Here is a 24,320-nt window from a genome sequence, read left to right as displayed (position 1 = left end):
CTAAATATAGGTGTTATTATAATCCAATATCTAAAATCTAAGCATCTAATATAATATTCAAATTATTAAATAACTGGTTTTTCCTCAGAGAAAATTTATACATGCTGATATTCATCATATTCCCACTGGAAGAATTTACTCAATTGCTATTTTTCCATTTCAAGCCTAGTTGTTGTTAAGAAGCAACTAAAATTTGATAGCAGGAAAAAAATACATATATTCCAGTTCCTTTGTGTTGGCTACAAAATAGCATGGGTCTCTGGTATAGAGCAGATTAAACTTCAGCTTCTAACTAAGTAGATGAATTCAATATTAAACTACAGGTTGGGGGTTAAGTCCACAGTCTTTGAAAGCAGACACACGTTGGTTCCAATCTTGACCCTGCCTCTTACATAAAGACCAGGTAACCTTGGACAAGTCACTTAATTTCTCTAGTCCCACATGCTTCATCTGAAGTAGATATAACAACAGCTAACTCACAGAGACTTTGTAAGGATTAAATTAAATGAGGTATTATATGTAAATAACAGCACAGTGATGGTGCTTTGAAAATAGACTTTCCTCTATAGAAAAAAATTTTTACTGATTTTAATCAAAGTAATGTAGTACATAATTTAAAAAGTCAAACTGCACTAGAATGCAGTTATAACAAAAATCAGCAGCCCCTTCCTTACCCCTCCCCATACTTTGGTCAGCCTACCCAGAGGCAACCTCTTGTAACTTCCCTTGCTATATCTTCTGCCATTCATCTCCAAATTCCATATGTTTTCTGTATATAGCTTTCTCCTGATACATAAAATTTAGATACTATCTATTGATATATTATGTAGATTATATATATTCAAATTCAGTGTGACCCCCAAATTAAAACACCAGGATCTTTAAACAATGACTTCTGGGGTAAATTCATATTAGAAAGAATATATAGAACAAACCGTCTCTGTTTTAAGAGCCTATGTAGTCCAAATCAATTGTAACCCGTGATTAAGGGGTCTACTTCTCAGAGCAGAAATATGAAATGGATTTATTTTTTCCAATAACTGCTCTTAGCTTTCCTGTGTGGAATCTCCTTTCCTACCTGATAGGTGTGGCAGATTGATTGCATTAGTGACCCCAATTTTTCATACCTCCCTATATCTTGTCCTTTGGTAGTACCTTTCCACACTGACTCTGAGCTTGGCCCCCCAAGAAAAGCTCAGGTAAAGGTCTGAAAGAGTGCTTGAGTGTTTCTACTTTCTTCCTTTGGACCCTAACCACTGCTATGAGAACAGGCTCAGGCTAGCCTGCTGGAACACGGAAGCAGGCTGAATCACCCCTCTTAGATGAGGCCCTTTTAGACTAGCCAGCTCCCAGCCAATACTCGGCTGGATTGTAGATATATAAGTAAGCCCTATGGAGATCAACTGAGCCTGCCACAGATCAGCAGAACTGTCCAGCCAATTTGTAGGTTTCTGAGAAATAATAAATGGTTATTGTTTTAAACCACCAAGTTTTATAATGATTCATTATGCTGCAATTCCTAACTGATATATTAGGGATCCTTAAACAACTTGTTCCCAATCTATAACTTTTTAGATGCTTTCAGTTTTTAGAACTTGAGCCTTCAGAAAATTAAGACTCAATCTTATATTATTTTTGTTATTTTGAAGATTTCAGACTCAAAATCAATTTGAAGTTCTTTTTTCCCTGTAGTTCAACCCACACTCTCTGCTGCTTAGAATGGAGAAATGAAGCATTGTCTTGCTCAGAGAAACCTTCTGCCCCTCACTACTTCTTCCAGAGCCCGTGGCTTGAGACCTGGAAGCAGGAAGGAGAATCATCCCCTTGCTTAACGGGTTGCAGTCACAGTCCTCTCCTTGTTGCTTGCTGTTGCTTCTCTGGCTGACACTGACTGCTCCTGCACGTGGCAGGCATGCAACTGCTGGCTCCCTCGTGAGTGATTAAACGGGCTCTTCAGAATATCCTGCAGGGACATTTATCTGATCTAGACAGTAACCATCCACCCTCTACCACTGCTGAGGTCCCTTTACACCTCCTGGCTTGAGCAGGACAATGGAAAAATAGGTCCAGCACAGTTATTCTCTGAAGTGACCATATTAAACAGATTGAACAGTGTCCTCTGCTTCCCACTCTTACTCTCAACTCCCTTTAGCCTTGCTCCAGCAGAAAAGGGCAGATCAGCAAGCCCATGGATAAGCCAATGCTCAACTAGGCAATGAAATGTCCCCTCTCCCAACTGTAAAGTACCCCATACTTTACAAGTGGTTCTTTGGAGAACGAAGAGAGGTTTGTGAGGGAGGGAATCATTTCTCAGTACGACTCTGCACTTCTGCTCACTGAGTCCTGTTCTCATACTGGGGTGGGGTGGGGGATCCCAGTTCTTCAGGAATGGTTCCTCTGAGCAGTCTCTGCAGGCAGGTTTCTGACCCCAGTGGCTACTAGATTATTCATAGCAATCCAAATATAGAAAATCAGTTACTCAAAAGTCTTTTGTCCTCAGCTTGGGGCCTTAGCTGCAATGCAGGAGCAAGATAAAAAGGTCCCACTCAACACACTGTTATACGGTTATTTTAAAATCTAAAGTATGCATTAAATTCTACTGTACTGCATATCATTATAGAAAAATTCCATTTTTACAGAAATGCCAGTTTTATTAAAAAGACTGCCCTGAAGAGGTTATTTGAATGATACTTATTAACTTTTTATGTAAATTTTATGGTGTTTTCATGGATCCTAATTCATCAATTAAGGGCTAAAAGAAGAACATTGGCATTTTTTTTTAATTTCTCATATTTTTTCAAATAAAACTTTTTGTCTAATAAAATTCTTCAGACAAAGTGTAGATTTTTCTTTTTTCCAGAAAATCAGATATTCAATCATTCATTTAGCAAATATCTGTTTGTGTACCTACTTTATACCCAGTGATATTCTAGTTACTTTGGGCATATCAGCAAACAAAATAAAGATCTCTGTCCTCATAGCCTGAGCAGGGAAAGAGAGACATTAAACAATAAATATAATAAATAAGTAAATTACCGAGCATGTTAGAAGGTGAATAATAGTATGAGAAAAAGAAAATGTAGAAGAGGATAAGGGAAATCAGGAGTGAGGCTGTAGGTAGGTGGACCAAGTAGTTTGAAATATTGAATAGGGTGGTCAGGGAAGCCTCAGAAAGAAGGTGACATGTGAGGAAACACATGGGATGGGACAGAGGGATGGGGGCAGTTAGTCATATCTGGAAGAAGAGGGTTAAAACAGAGGGCCCAGCCAATTCAGAGGCCCCCAGGAGGCAGTGTTTGTCTGGTGCATTTGAGGAACAGCAAGAAAGTCAGTGTGCCTGGGTGCCCTAATATTATGAGGTTATGGAAAAAAGAAAAAACAGCAAAGAGGACTGAAAAGGAGTGAAAAGTAATACAGGCGGTAAACCAAGAGAGTAAGGACACCAAACGAAAAAAGTATTTCAAGGAGAAAAGAATGATCAATCCTTGTCAAATACTACTAAAGGATCAAAGAATTTACCAGTGAGCTTAGCAGCAATAAATTTAGAGGTCTCCGATAACATTACATAATAACATTGGACACAATGATTCATTCTACTAAAAAGGAATTTTACTATTTAATGAAAATTCTTGTAAAACAAATAGGTTTTTAAATACTAGTCAATGACCCATTTATTTCAAACAATATATTATACAATGAAATGAAATACAATGAGATGCATTTACACAAATAAAAAACCTGGCAGAGGGCTTCCCTGGTGGGGCAGTGGTTAAGAATCCACCTGCCAATGCAGGGGACACAGGTTCGAGCCCTGGTCTGGGAAGATCCCACATGCCGCCGAGCAACTAAGCCCGTGCACCCCAACTACTGAGCCTGTGCTCAGAGCCCGCGAGCCACAACTACTGAGCCTGCCTGCCACAACTACTGAAGCCCGCATGCCTACTGCCTGTGTTCCACAACAAAGAGAAGCCACTGCAATGAGAAGTCCATGCACCACATTGAAGAGTAGTCCCCGCTCGCCTCAACTAGAGAAAGCCCATGCGCAGCAACAAAGACCCAATGCAGCCAAAAATTAATTAATTAATTAATTAATTAATTAAATTTTTTAAAAAAAGAAATGCATATAGAGTGCTTACTACACTAAGCACCAAGGATATAGAAGTGAGGATACAGAAACAAAATTCCTGCAGTCAAGGAGCTTTCAGACTACTGTGGGGAATCAGGCAAGTATACAGATAACCACCATACAAAATTGTGCGTCAATTATATGAAACTACAGAGAAGGGGCAGGCTTCTAAGCCAAACTTGAGGGTGGGGTTACCTATCTGCTTAAATTTAATCTCAAAAAAATATGTAGTGATTATGGGCAAAAGACTTAACCAAACAAATCACAAAGGAAGGTACAATAAACTAATAAACATATGAAAAGGTGCTCAAATGAACTAGTTTTTAGGCAAATGCAAATTAAAATCACCCTGTGGCGTCAGGAGGCAGGACTTCAAATCTCCAAAACACAACTTGGAAACTGTTCAAAATTGTTAAAAAAAAAAAAAAAAAAAAATTTCAGGATTCTGGTAATCAACCAAAGTCAAATAACTTAGTAAGAAGTACTTATTCATGAAACACTGTTGAAATTAGGGTAAGAACAGTGGGACTCTGTGACACTCCTGCCTGGGGCTGCTGGCATCCCTCCCCTGTGGTCAGGTGGTCAGGGATAGGGTTCTCCCTGGACCGTAGGCTAGGGCAGCTTCAAGGCCAGAGAGGCTCAATTGATCTGGAGCCAAAGATGAAAATATGCAGTCCAGCAGCATCACCAGCAAATGTAGCAATCTCAGGAGCAAGTCTGAGGTAGCCATCCCAGTTGGGACAAGCAACCTCCCGACAACAAAACCATAAAGGTAATAGGTAGATCCTGGAAATGAGAGACCACAGAGGGGCTTGAACTCTGCAAACAACCCTGGCTGCCTCCACCCACATGCCTCAAGAAAACCATACTGTCCTCAAGTCCTGGGCTGATGGTGGAGCTGCTCACATGAACAGAGGACATGGGAGAAACTAGAAGGCAGGGCAGAGTATAAACCTGCCTGAACTTTGAATGTGCTCCCCAACCCACATATAGATCCTTTGGGAAGGGTAGAAGTCTTACTCCATCCATCATGCTCAGGTGTCCAAGCATAACCTCTGACCAATCACTGACCATAAAGTTATGCATAAATGAATGTTGAGTAAACAAAGCCAGACTCAAAATAGTGCATCTGTTTCAGGCATGAGCTGTGTATGCTTAGCTAAAGACTCTAAACTATATCCTGAAATAACGGAGAATCACTAAAGGATCTTAACCAGGGAGTAATGGATTGGAAATGCGTTTTATAAGATCACTTTGTCAGGGTGGAAGTCAGGTTGGCAGAGGGCGAGATCAGAAACAGAAAGCAGAAACAATGGCCTGAGCCAAGACAGTGGCAATGGGAAAGGAGGGCAGAGGAGGCAGAGGTAAGCCAATGTGAGAGATTTTTAAAGGTGGAATAAACTGATATAATGATCCATCAGGTCTAGGTATTGAGGAGACAGAGGAATGTAAAAGCCTTCAGGTTTACGGCCTGAGCCAGAAGGATGGTAGAGCCATCTACTAAAACAAAGAATTCAACTGACAGGAGGTTGAAAGATGAGGAGCTCAATTTTCAGAGCTTGAGGTTACCAAACTCTAATCTGTGAGATCACTTATGTGATTAAACTTTGTACAAAGGCTATTATTTAGAAGAAGATAAGTAGTATATGGCAATTCGGGACTGTAGTGGTCCAAAGACCTGGGTCCTTGCTCCAGTGGTAGCTCAGACTTGGGCAGGTCAATTGTTATCTCGGTGTCCAAGTTTATTCGTTTATTCAAGTTATCTTGACACAAAATGAAGAAAAAAAGACTGCCCCATATACTTACAAAATGTTGTGAGCCTAAAAAAGGATGCTGTAAAGCAAGAATACATGTGATTGCTGCTATAGCATGCAATTAGTTCTGGAAATTGTCACTAAAACAACATAACCAAAATGAAACCATATATATTGGAAAAGAAACCATATTTTTGCTATGTCAGATGACATGGAAAGCACCAAATAATTATTTTTAAAAGCACTAGAAGTAGTATGACAGTTCATTTAGGTAACCAGTTACAAAATATACCCAGCAGAATCAATCTTTAAAGTGAACACCTATTCTGTTCCTAAAAGGGAAGATAATGTTTTAGATATGTAATTTCACTCCAATATTTTAAATTTAAAAGAACAACCATTAAGATCCCATTTGGGAAATTTAGCAACACGTGTTTAAGAGGACCTAAAAATGAAAGCCTACACATGAAGGAAATTCACCAAAACAACCACAATTGTATTAGGGTAATGTGATTCTTTTATGATTTTTTTTTTTCTATTTCTACAAACATTCAAGATCAGGGTAATGTTGTCTGTAACTGGAGGCCCAATCCAAGGCTTTGGAAATAAGCATTTTTCGAGTTCAAGCATGAAATTAACTCATAATAGATCAGAGCAGATGGGCAAATTACCCTGAAGAGACAGAATAGCTCCCCAGTCTGCAAGATTTGGCTATAATCAAATGGCAACCAAAAGAGACTGGTCAGTCATTAAAACTTTAAAAAAAAAAAATGAGATCAGTGGAGGAAACATTAGCATTACCCACTACACTATTCAAGAAAGAGATTTCTTACCCTACATACCAATACTTTAAACAACTTGGCCTCAAATGGTAAGACTATCCCTACTGCAGAGCCAGATGTATGATGCCACTCTTAGATTATGCCACTAAATATTTCGTTCATACAACTACACATGAGAATTTGTACTCATTCTGTGTTCACGCGATTGTGATTTGCCCACTTACAAAACAAAATGAATCATCACAATGACAGGAGCATTCCAGTTCATTTGACAATTCTATTCATTATAAATTAATAAGTTAGATTCTGATATATATATATATATATATATATATATATATATATATATATATATATATATATATATATATCAGGATACAAATGTCAAAGGATATATGTATACATATATATATATATAATTTGACATTGCTCGATGTGGATCCCTCTTTGAGAGACAGCTCCATTCCATTCTATCTGAATCTGAGGGTCAGATCCTGGGCTTGATAAACTTACCAGTGTTAACTCCCTAGGAGGCTTTTTGAAATAGAGCCTGCCAGCCTGCCCAATGAACCCAAACATCACTGTTAGCCAAGAATGTGCTTTTAATTGTTAAATGTGCACAATTACTATCACTGTTTAAGTTCAATTGATAAATTTGTAAAGTATTACAGCTTTCCTTTCTGATACTCTTGATAGTCTTTAAAAATGGTGTTCAAAAATATTTAATTCACGAGTAATACAACTTGTTCTTCTTGAAGTGATTGCTTAAGATTTGCATATGCTTAAGTGACAGATCATATCATAACACACAATAAATTATGAATGAAAAACCTAGTGTAACTATGAGTCAATGTTTGTTACAAAAACACAGCATGCTGCTCCAAGTGCATTTTTCTCCTAATCTCCAAAGATAAACTAAAAAAAACTCTACTTTAGTCCAATCAAGAGACTATGTGAATGCAATATATTTAATCTTTATCTAGTGACATTTGGGGCCAGAAATGATATTTCATTAACTCACAGTAGATGACTTAAACAAATACAGCATTACACTAAAACTAATAGCAATAACATGCTCACAGCCACCCTAAAAAGGATTAATACTGGGATATATAAAAAATGTTTTTTGGGGCTTCCCTGGTGGCGCAGTGGTTGAGAATCTGCCTGCCAATGCAGGGGACACGGGTTCGAGCCCTGGTCTGGGAAGATCCCACATGCCACGGAGCAACTGGGCCCGTGAGCCACAACTACTGAGCCTGCGCGTCTGGAGCCTGTGCTCCACAACAAGAGAGGCCGCGATAGTGAGAGGCCCATGCACTGCGATGAAGAGTGGCCCCCACTCGCCGGAACTAGAGAAAGCCCTCGCACAGAAACGAAGACCCAACACAGCAAAAATAAATAAATAAATTTTTAAAAAAAAAATGTTTTTAGTAAGCTGGAGGAAGAATAAAAGTTAAGCAAAATTAAGTATTTCAAACCAACAAATGTATTTATTTGTTACTCACATAAAGCAATATTATACTTAAGAAACCTGTGGGAAATGTCTGTTCTTTTCGTAAACCTTAAAAATGTCACTAAATTTTAGCAAAGAATCTATCTAAGGATATTGTGTACATAGAGATCAAAAAGTATGAGGATAGTTAATATTTCACCTTTAAAACAGAAAGCCTTACTTCCAACAATTCAATGTATAAATACCACAAAAATGAATGCATAGGCAAAGTAAAATAACTGTATTTAAGATATTAATTCTATTATTTACTCTCTAATTTGATTATGTTTCTGATAGAACTAGCCAGTAGGATTTATACAGTATCAGCAAATTGGAGACATGATGAAAAATTAGTCTCACCAGACACACATAGAAAGCATTTTTAACTCTCTTTAATAATGTTGTGCTTCAAAATAAAAGAAATGAAATCTCTTAACAGAATGAGGCTATGTAATTCAAGATGTCATCATCTAACGGAAATTCACCCCCAATTCTCTGTTTAGTTCTCTACTTTATAAATCCTAAGTCAAAATTTGTAGAAATAATGGGTGAACTTCGAAGATGTCATGCTAAGTGAAATAAGCCAGTCACAAAAAGATAAATACTGTATGATTCCCCTTATATGAACTACCTAGAGTAGTCAAATTCATAGAAAGTAGAAGGGTAGTTGCCAGGGGCTGGGGAAGGGAGGAATGAGGAGTTAGTGTTTAAGGGGTATAGAGTTTCGATTCTGCAAGATGAAAACAGTTCTGGAACTTGGTTGCACAACAATGTGAATGTACTTAAGGCTACTGAACTATACACTTAAAAATGGTTAAGATGATAAATTTTATGTTATGTATATGTATTTTACCATACTTTTTAAAATAAAAATTTGTAGAAATAATATTTTATGTCTCTAGAGTCTTTTTTCTGAGATCATTAATTTTAATATTAATGATAAATAAATTTAGAGTGCACTTGAAAAACCCATAATTTTAAGACATATGGGGGAAGGGGAAAAAAGAAGGCCAACCTAATTGAATTGAGATATATCATGTCACTTCATGATATATGCTTTAAAACAGTATATTGTTACTCACAATATATATATTGTTACTCACAATGGCTGTGAGCTGATAATTGTGGGAGCTAAGTGATAGGTACATGGGAATTCATTATACTATTCTCTTTGCTTTTGTATGCTTAAAATTTTTCAGAGTAAGACATTAAAAATAAAGATATCTGTGCAAATAAACAAGGTGTGAAATTCAGCACGGCAGCAGGATTGATGGGAAGGGTAGGGTGGGTTTTCTAACAAGATAGTGTTAAAAGATGGAATAAAGTAAGATATGGAAATATTTTAGAATCTATTTTAAAAATATGAATTTGATGTAATTAGGATAATGGTGAAGGGTTCTAAGAAAATCAGTGTGAATTAGTCAGAGAGAAAGACTACTGAAAGGGAGGAATGAAAATGGAATTAAAAATCAGGAATCAAAAAGAAATTTAAATTGTTTAATTTCTAAGAATAAAATAAAATTTAAAATTTTTACTCTATATAAATTAGGAAATAAGCCCTTTCAATAAGGGTTCCTAAGCTGTCAGGGAAATAATCAAAATATTTCTAGTGTGCTGCTATGAAATTTCAAAATATAATCAAGTAGGTTTAACTGAAGAGACAGGGATTAATGGGGGTTGGGGAGCAGAGGCCTTTTAATTCTTCTTTAAGAGTAACAGGACTTCCATGGCGTTCCAGTGGTTAAGACTCTGTGCTTCCACTGCAGAGGGCATGGGTTTGATCCCTGGTCTCGTAAGGTCCCTCATGCCGCCTGCATGCCGTGCAATGCAGCCAAAATAAATAAAATAAAATAAAATAAACAATTCTTCTGCATATCATTGTAAATCAAAGTAAATCAACTATACTTCAATTTAAATTTTTTTAAAAAAACGAATAACATACAAAATAATCTAGTGTTAATTGTATAAAATTTAATCTCAAAATTAGTATTAATAGAATAGAATATTTTGTTTTCAGTATCTGAATGGTCTCTCTTCCTGTTTCTGCTATACAAAAGTGAGAGAATATAGTTGAAAAGTTATGGGAAATTATTTTATCAATAACCTGTAAAAGGTGAAATCACAGAACTAATGTACTCATATCCAGTGAGTAAAAACACAAAAACAAAAGAAAAAATTTTAGAAGGCAAGTTGCTTTGAAGTTTTAAACTGCACAAATTCCCAAAAGGGCTCTGAATCTAAGACAAGGTTAAGAACATTTGCAATGATGAATAAAGTTTAGGGTGAAGAATAAATTGTGATGACACTGAAGAAAAGGAAGCATATATGTAATACACAAAAAAGTAGAGAGAACAGTACCAAAATTAAACCTATATACACATTACTTATATTCAATATATGTCATGATTTTGCCACATTTGCTTCATCTATCCCTGGTGTGTTTTTTTCTTTGCTAACCTCATTAGTAACATTTTATACCTTAGTCCATAATCAAATATCCCCAACTGTCTCAAAAAAGGTCCTTTTACAGTTGATTTGAGTCAGGGTCCAAAGAAGGTTCACACATTACATTAGGCTATGCCTCCTGATTTCTATTAATTTAGAGTAGTGCTACTCAAAACGTGGTCTGAACTGGTGCCAATTCAAGAACTAATTGTAAATTACCAGTCCCAAAACTGTTCTCAATCTGCAAACTCTTTGTTATGGGTCAATAAGATAAATTCAGAAAAGGAAAGTAAGGACTTCGAAACTTTCATAGCAAGTTGACACTGTCAACACACCCAAGTGCATGGTCAGTGGACCCATCTAGTGAACGAGGCTGGTAATCTCACCTTCCTATAATTGAGTCTCACATGATCTGAGCTGCACACTAGTTTTGCGTACCAGGACAGCTTACTGGTTGCTGCCCCAAGGATATATTAAAAACAAAACAAAACAAAAAACTGGTCCTTAATTCTAAATAGTTAGAAGTGTAGTCCTCCTCCTCACTTCTTTATCCTACCATTAGCTTTTTAAGGAAACTGGGTCAAATGTCCTTTAGATTTCTGGATTTTTCTATTTGCTTCCTGTGGTGTCAATTAACTTGGTCCTCTATCACTTGTCTTCCTTAATTGGTTCTATTCAGGTTCATCTTTGGGGGCAAGAATATTCCATAGACTGTGCTCTGTGATTCAGGTTATAAAACTTCAGAAAGTATATAATATCTGGATATCCTATTTTTAGTAATGATAAGATTGATTGCTAGGTTCAGGTAATGATAGATCAATCCCTCTTTTGTAAATTTCACATCAATTTTTCACCTTATATTTTCACCTACTGATTATTGTTGACTAATTCATTTCATTAGGGATTGAAAAGTGGTAACTTTCTAATTCTATCATCCTTTCTATATTTATTAGATGGAATTCTCAGGGGAAAAAAATTTTCCTTATCAAATTAGGCTATTTAGTTACTATGAGATATAATTCATACAGGAAAGACAGGATAAATGCTTATTTCTTTCCTTTTGACTAACAATTTTCAGACCAAGGAGTTGATGAGTTCATGTCCTAGATACTCCCAATGGTGTTCAATGAGTTAGGTTTGGAGTCTCTTCTGCTCCACTCTCTGTCTCTCTCTCTCTCTCTCTCTTTGTCCCCACCCCCCCATCCCTCCCTCCTTCTCTAACATTATGAGCCCATGGGTTTTTAAGATATATACAGACATATATTGGAGATACAAAGAGCTAGGTTTCAGACCTCCACAATAAAACAAATATCACAATACAGCGAGTCACATGAATTTTTTGGTTTCCCAATGCATATAAAAGTTATGTTTACACTATACTAAGTTATGTTTCCCAATGCATATAAAAGTTATGTATACACTATATTAAGTGTGCAATAGCATTAGGTCTAAAAACACATTGTATGAACAAAAAATACTTTATTGCTAAAAAATGTTAACCATCATCTGAGTCTCCAGTGAGTCATAATCATTTTGCTGGTGGAGTGTCTTGTCTCGATGTTGATGGCTGCTGACTCATCAGGGTGGTGGTCGCTGAAGGTTGGGATGGCTGTGGCAATTTCTTAAAATAAGACAACAATGAAGTTTGAGACATCGACTGACCACTTCTTTCACCAACGATGTCTCTGTAGCATGCAATGCTGTTTTATAGCATTTTACCCATTTTGAATTTCTTTCTAAACTGGAGTCAGTCCTCTCAAACCCTGCTTCTGCTTTATCAACTAAGTTTATGTCATATTCTGAATCCTTTGTTGTCATTTCGTCACAGAATCTTCACCAGGAGTAGATTCTATCTCATGAAACCACTTTCTCTGCTCATCCATAAGACGCAACTCCTCATCTGTTCAAGTTTTATCATGAGATTGCAGTAAGTAAGTCACATCCTCAGGCTCCACTTCTAATGCTAGTTCTCTTGCTATTTCTACTACATCTGCAGTGACTTCCTCCACTGAAGTCTTGAACCCCTCAAAGTCATCCATGAGGATTGGTCAACTTCTTCCAAACTCCTGTTAATGTTGACATTTTGACTTCTTCCCATGAATCACAGTGTTCCTAATGGCACCTAGAATGGTGAGTCCTTTCCAGGAGGCTTTCAATTGACTTTGCCCAGATCCAACTGAGGAATCACTATCTTTGGCAGCTATAACCTTATGAAATGTATCTCTTACAAAATGTGACTTGAAAGTCGAAATTACTCGAACCATGGGCTGCAGAATAGATGTTGTGTTAGTAAGCATGAAAACAATATTAATCTTGTTGTACATCTCCATCAGAGCTCTTGGGTGACTAGGTACATTGTCAATGACCAGTACTATTTTGAAATGAATCTTTTTTTCTGAACAGTATGTCTCAACAGTGGGCTTAATATATTCAGTAAACCACATAAATAGATGTGCTATCATCCAGGCTTTTTTGCTCCATTTATAGAACACAGGCAGAGTAGATTTAGCATAACCTAAAGGGCCCTAAAATTTTCAGAATTATAAATGAGCATTGGCTTCAACTTAAAGTCACCAGCTAAGTATTAGCCCCTAACAAGATAGTCAGCCTTTATGTCTTTGAAGTTTTGAAGCCAGGCATTGACTTCTCCTCTCTAGCTGTGAAACTCCTAGATGGCATCTTCTTCCAATAGAAGGCTATTTTGTCTACACTGAAAATTTGCTGTTTAGTGTAGGCACCTTAATTGATGATCTTAGCTAGATCTTCTGGATAACTTGATGCAGCTTCTACATTCAGCCCTTGCTGCTTCATCTCACACTTCTATGTTATGGAGATAGTTTCTTTCCTGAAACCTCATGAGCCAAACTCTGCTAGCTTCAAACTTTTCTTCTGCAACTCCCTCACCTTTCTCAGCCGTCATGGAATTGAAGAGATAGGGCCTTCCTCTGGATTAGGCTTTGGCTTATGGGAAGTTGTCCTGGTTTGATCTTCTATCCCAACCACTAAAACTTTCTTCTTATCAGCAGTAAGGCTGTTTCACTTTCTTATCGTTTGCATATTCACTGGAATAGCACACTTAACTTCCTTCAAGAGCTTCTGCTTTGCATCCACAACTTGGCGAACTGTTTAGTGCAAGAGGCCTAGGTTTTGATCTATCTCAGCTTTTGACATGCCTTCCTCACTAAGCTTAATCATTTCCAGTTTCTGATTCAAAGTGAAGATAGGCAATGCTTACTTTCACTTGAGCACTTAGAGGCCATTGTAGGGTTATTAATTGGCCTAATTTCAATATTGTTGTGTCTCAGGAAATAGGGAGGCCCGAGGAGAGGGACAGAGATGGGGCAATGGCCAGTCAGTGGAGCAGTCAGAACACACACATGTATCAAGTTCGCTGTCTTAATGGGCAGGATTCCTGGCACCCCAAAACAATCACAATACTAACATCAAAGATCACTGGTCACAGATCACCATAACAAATATAATAATGAAAAAGTTTGAAATACTGTGAGAATTATCAAAATATGACACAGAGACACGAGTGAGCAAATGTTGTTGGAAAAGTGGCACCAATAGACTTGCTCGAGGCAGGGTTGCCACAAAACTTCAATTTGTAAAACATGCAATATCCATAAAGTGCAATAAAGCAAAGTGCAATAAAACAACGTAACCCTATAATGTGTTTCAAACAATTGCATTCATTGTTATTTACCATCTTCTGCTCCCCTTTCTTATTGTAGAGAATTCAGAATAATACACTACGGACCATTATTACGGTATATTTGGTGCTAATAGATTTTCATAAAGGTTTCTGAAAACCTAACTACAATTTCATTCATAGCTTTATTTCTATAACAAAAGATGCTGAAAATTTCAAACAACCAACTAAAAATTATAACCACAATATAACTGTCCACGTGCCAGAAACTGTGCTAAACTTTTTGAATGCAAATCTCATTTAACGTATACAATAGCCATGTTAGGTGAGTATTATTATTATTCCTATTTTATAGATAAAGAAAATGAAGTTTGGAGACATTAAGTAATTTGTCTAAAATCCAGCTAGTAAATGGTAGAATCAGGATTTGTACTCAGGTCTATCTAACTCTGAAGCCCATGCTATTAACCACTATCTTTAATATTTGACAGACCATCATGTTAAACAATGGCTCTCAACAAAAGTGTACCGCCTTCCTGAAGGGTTTGGAGATGATGGGGGTAGGAGAACAAGAAGAACTGTCCTGCCCAGATGCCAACAGAATTAAGCCCCACTGAAAAAATATTGATTTAGAAGTATTCTCCTTAATCTGCATACCTCCAGATATAAAAATTAGGACTATTTTGATTATTTTAAGAAACTTCTTCCTTTTAAAAATTTGAAATTATTCACGTTTCATTAATTCACATTGCTTTTCTCATCAACTCTGCAGGAAAAATGATGCTTTGCCTTATATAAAAAGTTGAATTATACCAATTCTCTAAACATTGTCACAATTATTTTAAAATTAAAAAATAAAATGGGGGGCTTCCCTGGTGGCACAGTGGTTGAGAATCTGCCTGCCAATGCAGGGGACACGGGTTCGAGCCCTGGTCTGGGAAGATCCCACATGCCGTGGAGCAGCTGGGCCCGTGAGCCACAACTACTGAGCCTGCGCGTCTGGAGCCTGCGCTCCGCAACGAGAGGCCGCGGTAGTGAGAGGCCCGCGCACCGCAATGAGGAGTGGCCCCCACTTGCCGCAACTAGAGAAAGCCCTAGCACAGAAACGAAGACCCAACACAGCCAAAAAAATAATAAATAAATAAATAAATTTTTTTTTAAATAAAATAAAATGGGTGGTACCAAAGTGATTTATGAACGAACCTGAAGGTATGAGTGACAATATATGTACTCTTTAAAGGAGCCTCTACATACAGGGATAAACAAAGGTTTTTTTAAAAATAAGGGGCAAAAAGGGGCAGAGAGAGGCATTAAAAAGTTGTATTAGGAAACTTTTGGGGATGATGGATATGTTCACTCTCATGATTGTAGTGAAGGTTCAAGGTCCGTACATATGTCAAAACTTATCAAATTATACACTTTAAATATGTGCAGTTTATTGTTTGTCAATTATATATCAATACAACTATTTTTAATATAAAAATTAATTTCTGGAGCCTAAAAAGTAAAAGAATATTCTAAGTATTGTCTCCAAACAGTCCCACAAAGCCTGAGATGTAATACAGATGGAAGGTTAAAGGAAATAACCAAGTGACTGATTCACAATTTCCTTCTTAAACTGGGTATAGGACTGCAGAAATTAAGTGGTAAAAATACTAATATTCCAAAATACAGAAGAGAGGGATCTCCTTGCTGGAGCCCCTTTTCCTAATTCAGATCAACAGCATGCACTGAGGCAGGGCTGGGCGAGAAACCGCAGTCAACACCACGCAGACACCCAGTCCCAGAAGTCACCCACTGGCCACACAGAGCCCACATATTATACATCACTGGCATGTTGGGTTTGCTCCTCACTGTGTTTAAAAAATATATTTTTTAATTAGTTGCCAACCTTTAAAAATTTAGATTTTACCCCCAAATCTTTTTTACTTTTCTTGGAAGATCTGGTAAACCCCTGGGCCCATGTTTCCAACCTGGCCTCAGGCCAAGCACTCTGGTCAGCCACAGGCCCCAAGACTCAGTGTCCATTCTGTCTTGTCCCTGGCAGCTTGACCCACTTACATTACCCAACCAGCTCTTCACAGACTTTTGAGTTTGCAGTCCTAACCCTAAGGCTATAAAGATTTTCTCTGATGAATGTTTTGTTTTGTTTTGATACTATCTACAGGCTTACCCCCACATTAAAGAGAACAGTCCTTAATTAGAGGTGCAATCCTTACTCCAAAGGGTAGGGAGCTCAGCAGAAAGTGGCAGCAAACAAGAAACTAGACTTAGCCATACCCATCCGTGAAGTAGAGGCCAGGCCAGAATAAAAACAAATCCTGGAAACTGATTCTTATGGCACTAGTTTCAACAAATTCAGTGAAGAAACTTCTGACATATAATTTGTCTCCTGGAGATCTTCCCCAGAGTCCCCCAACACACACACATACACACACACACACACACACACACACACAGAGACCCAATTTCCTCCCTACCTTTCTGCTCCCCAACTCTGCTAGGTCATGAAATGGTAACAGGAATCTCTATTATCCTGCCTCCAACTTAGGATAAAAGAAAAATTCTTTTTTTTTTTTTTTTAACCTGGTAAAAAGGGAAAGTTCCCAAGGAATAATCACACAAATTATTACAGGACAAAAGGGGTCAGAAACCTATTCTCATTCAATGAATAAACAGCCAACATTTTAATCATTACATATCAGAAGCATTAATATTAAAGTCAGGAAGAAGACAAAGATAGCTGTTATTACTATTAACATTTTTCTACTCAGTTCATAAAATAGTAGGGAGAAATATTACAAAGAAGGCAATAAAAAACTCCTCATTTGCAGATAACCTCACTCTACCTAGAAGACACAAGAGAAATCACTGAAAAATTATGAAAATTAACAGGAGAATTCAGTAAGATGACTGAATGGTTACAAAATTAATATACAAAAATTAGCAGTTCTTTTATATGTCAATAATAATCATAGAAGAAATAAGATGAATAAAAATTCAAACATAATAGCAAACAAAATTATTAAATACTCAGGAACAAAATTAATAAAAGATGCTAGTAAGGTCATGTTATCCTAGAGCAAGAGATGCCTTAAAAGTTTATGAACTGTCCCATCACTAGCTTAGAGAGTGGGGCTAGAATCCACCACAAGAAATTGACTCTATACCTCTGAACCCTCACATGAGCTCCCCTGTCAAAGCTTAGCTGATATACAACCCAAGAGGAATCATGGCTTCTCCTCCCAGTGACAATCTAGATCTGATCAAGGCCTGCATTTCCCTAGCCTCTAGATCTGAATCATAGGAATAAGCTCAAAACTGTTCTCATTTCTCAGATTTCATATAGGAAACAGAGTTAATCGGCAGAGAATCAGGATTCACCACTTTTTCATGGATCAGATAAAATGTCAAGTAGAGAAAACTTACTTATTCTCTAAGAACAGGATTTCAAGGAACTCTTAAAGAGCTTTTGGCAGAGAACCTTACTAAATGTTTGTGTGGAAATAAATGAGTACATAGACCTTTTACATTATTACTACTGAATAGAATCAAAAGAAAGAATGTTTTGGAAGTATTTATATTATTAAGAAATTCCCAGTGAATACAGTCCTCAATATTTCAGAATTTGTGATTATTTGACTATGGTTTGGTTTCTGGATTACCTTTCCACTCTCTGGACAAAAGTAGTTTCCTAAGAAAATTAATAGTGTAAGCAAATGGTTTGAAGCACCACAGAAGCATCTGTTTACATTCAGATAATTAATATGCTAACAACTCTTATTATTAAATTAAAGCAGTTCACCTAAGGACTTTTGTAGATAATACTTCATTAGCCTAATTATAATGAGTATATATAGCTGAAGTAATAAAATGGACATCTGTTTTAAAACATTCTTCAATTTAAGCCTTCTACTAAATCAAACTAGCTTTCATACATTACTTTCAATTACTGAGGTTTTTGGGGGGGGGGAACAAAAAAAAACCCCATTGAAATAGAAAATAAAATTTTCTTACCTTTGAAGTTCTCCATTCCCAGCCATCGCCTATCTTCTGTGAATGTTTAATGAATTCTGCACAATAATGCTGGAACGTTTCCTCTCCAAAGAACTCATCTTCTTCCATACTAAGTAACAACTGAAATATAAAAACTATTAGCATCAGCTGTGGAATGAATACTGAAAAGAATTCAGCTAATTCACTTATTTCTTTAAACAAACAGAAATTTGGGATGTACATTGGAAATTAACCTCAGAGCCACTCCAAAAAAAAAAGTGTTTTGTTTCCATCTTTCTCACCCTATCCCCCTTTTTTAATCAGGAAGAAAATGTGATCAACATGAAAACCCAGGGACTTCCCTGGTGGCGCAGGGGTTGGGAATCCGCCTGCCAATGCAGGGGACACGGGTTCAAGCCCTGGTCCGGGAGGATCCCACATGCTGCAGACCAATTAAGCCCGTGCACCACAACTACTGAGCCTGCGATCTAGAGCCCGCAAGCCACAACTACTGAAGCCCACGCGCCACAATGAAGAGTAGCCCCTGCTCGCGCAACTAGAGAAAGCCCGTGCGCAGCAACGAAGACCCAATGCATCCAAAAATAAATAAATAAATTTATTTAAAAAAAAAATGGAAACCCAAAACCTAGCTTTGTATTGATAACAAATACGTATCTATGGTTCAAAAAGTTTAGTTTGTCCATAAATTTACTTTCAAGTGTTTATTATCTCACTTCTTCTAAGCTAATGCTTCCAAACAACCTCCTCACACTTCCTTCTCTATCTCCTACCTTAGCTCTTATACAGACAGCATCACAGTGATTAGTGGAGCTGGGCTGTTCTTCACACCTTATATTAGAGTTCAACCCACTAACAAAAGATGTTCTAAAGCCTGAAAGTATTTGTTTTGCAAGGTGTAAGGTGATGATCACCTAATTAATTACCTACTTTGCTGAGTCTACAAATGTGCCAAAATCAAGAATTACCCATATATTTGTTATATAAATCTATCCAAAACATGAAACATTGTTTATAGAAAGAAAATTTTAGAGCAGCTGGAAGGAAACTCACAGATTATATAGTTCAAGTCTCTTGATGAGAAAAGTTGGACCAAGTGAATTCCCACATTCTCCTCATTAGTGATAAGCATCATCAGGACAACGAGCACTTGTTAACTGCTTACTATGTCAGGTACTTATGCTAGACACTTCACAGTTCCATTTAATCCTCGCACAACCCAAAGGCTGCTGTTACCCTCATTCCTCAAATGAAAAAGAGTAAGTAATCTGCTCAAGAATACAAATGAGGAAAAGTTCAAACCCCAGTTTGGCTCCAGGGCCAATGATCTGTCTATACTAGCTGATTCCCAGTCCAGTGTTCTTTCTGATTATTCAAATTTAGTATGACCTACATAAGAATTTGTTCACTCATCCAACAAATACATATTGTATGTAAGTAGTAGGCACTGTGCATAGGTAAAGGTTAGACACACAAAAATGAAAAAATGTATAGTCCTTGCCTTGTAAGAACTTATCTTGAATGAAGCATTGTAGGATGTTGAGCAGCATTCCTGGTCTCTATGCACTGGGATGCCAGTAACATCCTTTTCCCCAGTTGTGACAACCAAAAATGTCACCAGACATTGCCAAAGGTTCCCTGGGGGACAGTCACTCTATAGCTGATTACTTCTCTGTCTTTCGTGGTTGCAGAAGCGTTTACCCACCTGGCAAACTCATACACATTCTACAGGTGTCCCTCCAGGATGCTTCCATCAAGATGTACCTTGTGTTTCCCCCACTAGACCATGAACATCTCAAAGACAAGATCCGAGTCTAATTCATCTTGGTACCCCCAGCACCCAGCTTAGTGCCTGGCTCTAGAATGAACCTGATAAACATTTGTTGGATGAATGAATAAGTAAATGAAGTATGAACTGTAAAAAAAAAAAAAAAAAAAAACTTATCTTGCAATGAAGGGAGATAACCAGTAAAAATAATTACAGCAGAAACTCTCTTATAAGACCAACCTCCATTCAACTTGCCAGATTAATTGATACAGCATCTATTCCCTCTGTAAAACAATGACTAATGTCTACAGCATGCTTTTTATGAAGCATCTCTACTCCTATCAGTTGAGTGTACTTTCACAAACCATATTCATGTATCATAAATACATATTTTAATTAAATGCAACACAAACCAAACCAATAAAATGTAAGTAAAAAAGAAACACAACTGTTATTTCTATGATGTAGACTTCATAAAGACTTGGAAAGAGTATAAAGGTAAGTCTTCATAAGAAAAAACAAACTACTATTGAACTAGTTATAGACAATACAACTGAAAAGATTGGCTGAGGGGAAAAAAATCATACAAATCAAGGATTATGCACTCAGATTGTGGCACAAGTGGCTTGAGTTCTTTCATTTAAACCAAAACTAGAAATTTACAGGATGCATTCCAGGTTCGGTATAATTAAGAATGAACAATGAATTCCAATCAAGTACCCATACTCAAAGAAAATGCCTTGGTCATACACGAGAAAATTCGCAAATGAATGTTTATATGTTTTAAGTTGAAATAAAATGTTTTAAGTACATATGTATCTTTTAAACTCTAGCTTTAATCAAATTTCTCAATTAACAGCTCAACTCTTAATTCTGATAGCAATGGAAAAGAGGACTTTGAGTTAAAGTATATAAACGGAGTGATGCACAGATTATGGTAGGCACAAGAAGAGTTCCTTACAAAGAGGGGATGGTGTGGGAAAGTGTGTGGGGTGGGGGTGGAGATGAATCTTTAAGGTTAAGTAGGAGTTTTTGCAGGGCAAATTGTCAGTGAGTGAAGCACAGGGGTTAGAACAGTGGTCCAAGCGGGGAGGACAGTGTGAACTAAGGTAAGTAAGGGTGTAGAGAACCGCAAGTTTGATGTCACCAACATGATAAAGAGACTATAGTAAGACAGAGATAGTCAAATCCCATGCAAGTTAAATCTGTCTGCCGTCACTAGTGGAGGAGAAGTGGATGGGAAGGGCCTCAAAGATACCAGATAGAATAGTGATGAACTTCCTGAAAGGTCACTTGTGTGCCATGCCAGAGTTTGGACTGTCTCCATAGGAAACAGAGAATCAGACATTGGAGCTGAAAAGGTCAGAATAGTAAGTCATTGGTGGTTCTGCGGAGGATGGATCTGAAGGGTACAGCCTGAGGGCAGGGAGGAGAGTTAGAAGCTGTTGCTGGATGAGAGGTCATGAGGACCTGAAACCAGGCAATGAAATGCAGCAGAAAGAATACGTATCTTAAGTTATGGAGACAAGCTAAAATGAACTTAAGAGATTTGGAAGTCATCTGTTTAAAAGAGACAAATGAAACCATGAGGGTGAATACTGCCCAGCTGGAATGCAATAGCAAATTCTTAATAAGCCTTCTGGTGGGTCATGAAATTTTACACTAAATTTTGTATGTATATGCCTATCTATATTTTGGAAAGGAAAGATTCTATAATTTTCAACAGACTGTTTGAGGGATCTTAACCAGAAAGTTAGGAACCTCTATGCATAGTGAGAAAAGCAGGGGGTTGAGAAAGAAACCTTCAGAGCAGCAGCATTTAAGGGACCTATTGAGGAAGAGGAACGAACAAAAGAGCTAGAGAATGAGTCAGGCATTAGGAGATCCTAGCAAGAGCAGTGCCACAGAGCCCAGGGTGTAGAGAATAACTAACAAAGAACCAACAATGTCAAAAGAAAAGAGAGGTCCGTTAAGAAAAGGACTGAAAACATCCATGGAGCTTGAAAATGAAGCAGTCATTGAGGCCTTAGTGAGCAGTTTCAGCAATGTTGGAGAGAGAAGCCAGGTTGTGGTGGGCTGAGAAGAAAACTACAAGTGAGGAAATAAGTAAAAACTTTGTAGACTACTTTTCAAAAAATTTGATTGAAAAGTAGATACAAATTGGTAACAGAAGCAGCACACAGGCTTAAGGGAGGATACTGTTTTTCCTAAGAAAGGGAGATATGAATATATGTTTAAGCTGAGCAAAGAGGGTTGGAGAGAGGGAAAAGTTAAAAATACCAAAGAGAGAAAGTGACTGATGAAGCAATATCCTAAAGGGGCTGGGAGGAGATGTGGTCGTCAGCACAGGAGGATGGATTTGAACAACACAATTAACACCTTGTCCCTTGCAGAGGAAAGGCATTTGAGGATGAACATAAAAATTAGAGAAGTTTTTCAAATGGCACCCCAAATTAAGGAAGACAAAGTCTGATGATCACAAGATTTTCAGATGCAGGGGTAGAGGATAATGATAAAAGGAGAGTGTTTGAGAAAGCGAGTATAAATTAGGAATTGATGGTGAAGAAGAAGAGAGGACAGCATTTTAAGATGAGCAGATACAAGTGAAGGCCCAGCACAGGTTGGGAGCCTGAATTTGCACTCAACACTCTGTGAGGTATTGTGGTTGCCTTCAGCAGTGCTCAGCTCCCCAGGTGTCAGAACAAGCAGAGAGGGCTGCATTGACTATGCATGCAAGTTGAGGTTTTGCTGGGTTGAGTCAGTGTAAGGATAAGGGTGAAAGAGGAAACAGAATATGCTAGTGAGAACAGCTCAGAGGTCCAGATTATGTAGAAAAAGAAAAGATGCCAAGAGAAGGTTAAAGGGGCTGGGAAAATATGGCAGTATCAAGAAATACTGCATATGAAAGAGGGTAAAGGACAACTGCAGTGAAAGGAGGGAAATGGAAGATGGGAAGACTATGAGATTTAGAAATTGAGAAGGTCTCAGCTGTGGCCATGGAAATAAGTTATAAGGTAGCTTGGAGATGAAGGTCACTGGAGCTCACAAAGTTTAAAAAACTATAAGACGTATAATGTTTGCTGTCTTCCACATGGTCATTGAAGTCATTTAGGATTATTCTGAGAGCTACTGGGAATGCAGAGCTCTTTAAAAAATATGTAAGTTAAACTAGGAGATTTAGAAATGACAAGGGGCAAATGGTAGAAGACAATAGAGCACAGAGGTGGTAAGTAATATGTGGTATATAATGCCAAGTCCATCAAGAATAATCACTAATAAACCAATACCTGTGTTCATGATAGCCAAACACAGCCTTGGATTCCTTCTCAAGATGGCGCTCAAGACAGCAACTACCAGTGATTAGGGACAGCATGTGAGAAAAAAGTCTACCTTGCCATACCTGGTAGAGCTGAATTTCATGAGCCTCAAAGGAGCAGGAATATTTACATGAGGATGGAGAAGCAGTAACCTAAAGCTGGCTCTTCAGAAGTGGGGGTTACCAGCAATCTCAGCACCCTGAGCTTTGTAGAGTGGAGGAAAAAGCCTCCATTCAAAGAGTTTTTGGGTTTTGTTTGTTTTTTAAGTCAAGTTTCCTTTAAAACAAGTTAGTGGAAGCACTAACCTGTGCAGATGTTAACATCATGTAAGATACGTGTGGAAACATCCACACTACATCCACTCACTACTCCCACCCTGGAGATTCACAATGCACATTTATATGGGGAAACTATTAACTCAGGGTTTCCCAACTCTTTCGACCACAAAATTCTTTTTCCTGGGAACACTTTTTAACATCTTACTCCACAGAATGTAGTAAAGGAAATAATGAATTAAGGGTTTAGACAAGTTTTTTTTTTTTTTACTGTGGATGTGTGCTCCTGAGATCACAATGGAGAGGAATAGGGGAAGAGTGGGAGAACAAGTTTGGGAAGAGAAAGCACCAAGTACAGGAACCAAGTACAGAAGAGTCGATAAACTCCAGGGGCTTCTACAAAGGCAGTCAAATGTTTCAAGGGTGTAAGTGAGATCTCCAGTTTACACAAAGAATTCACGTTAACAAGGTGCTTCAGTGCAGATAAAAGTTGAGAAAGTGACATCTAAGAAGTCTGTAAAAGGAAGAACAGAAGCTATCTTAGCAAAAGGAGGAGGTAAAGGGAACAGACTGTGCAAATGCCCAAGAATGTAAGAGAAGGTCTGGTAATTGAAGAACTCTTGTTTGACTGAAATACAGAGGTAGAGGAAGGGTACTGAGAAAATCACAGTTGATGAAGACAAGAGAGCCTT

The 24,320-nt window shown here is 37.7% G+C and overlaps 1 protein-coding gene across 5 annotated transcripts in view; it reads right to left on the bottom strand.

Annotated features, from left to right (window-relative positions):
- ATG10 (autophagy related 10) overlaps window positions 1-24,320 on the bottom strand; it is a 230,835-nt gene that overhangs the window by 197,421 nt on the left and 9,094 nt on the right. For all 5 annotated transcript variants that reach the window (XR_009502341.1, XM_059916700.1, XM_059916701.1 and 2 more), the window contains exon 2: window positions 18,272-18,391. Coding sequence is in view for 4 of the 5 variants with exons in the window: in XM_059916700.1 (XP_059772683.1) it covers window positions 18,272-18,379 (108 nt within the window). In the remaining variant the exon portion in view is untranslated. The remainder of the gene's footprint in view (window positions 1-18,271; window positions 18,392-24,320) is intronic.

Source organism: Balaenoptera ricei, chromosome 3 (assembly GCF_028023285.1).
Source record: "Balaenoptera ricei isolate mBalRic1 chromosome 3, mBalRic1.hap2, whole genome shotgun sequence".
In the NCBI taxonomy this organism is placed as follows: Eukaryota; Metazoa; Chordata; class Mammalia; order Artiodactyla; family Balaenopteridae; genus Balaenoptera; species Balaenoptera ricei.
The sequence above is the reverse complement of the archived record's forward strand: the minus strand, read 5'-3'. Positions and strand labels throughout refer to the sequence as shown.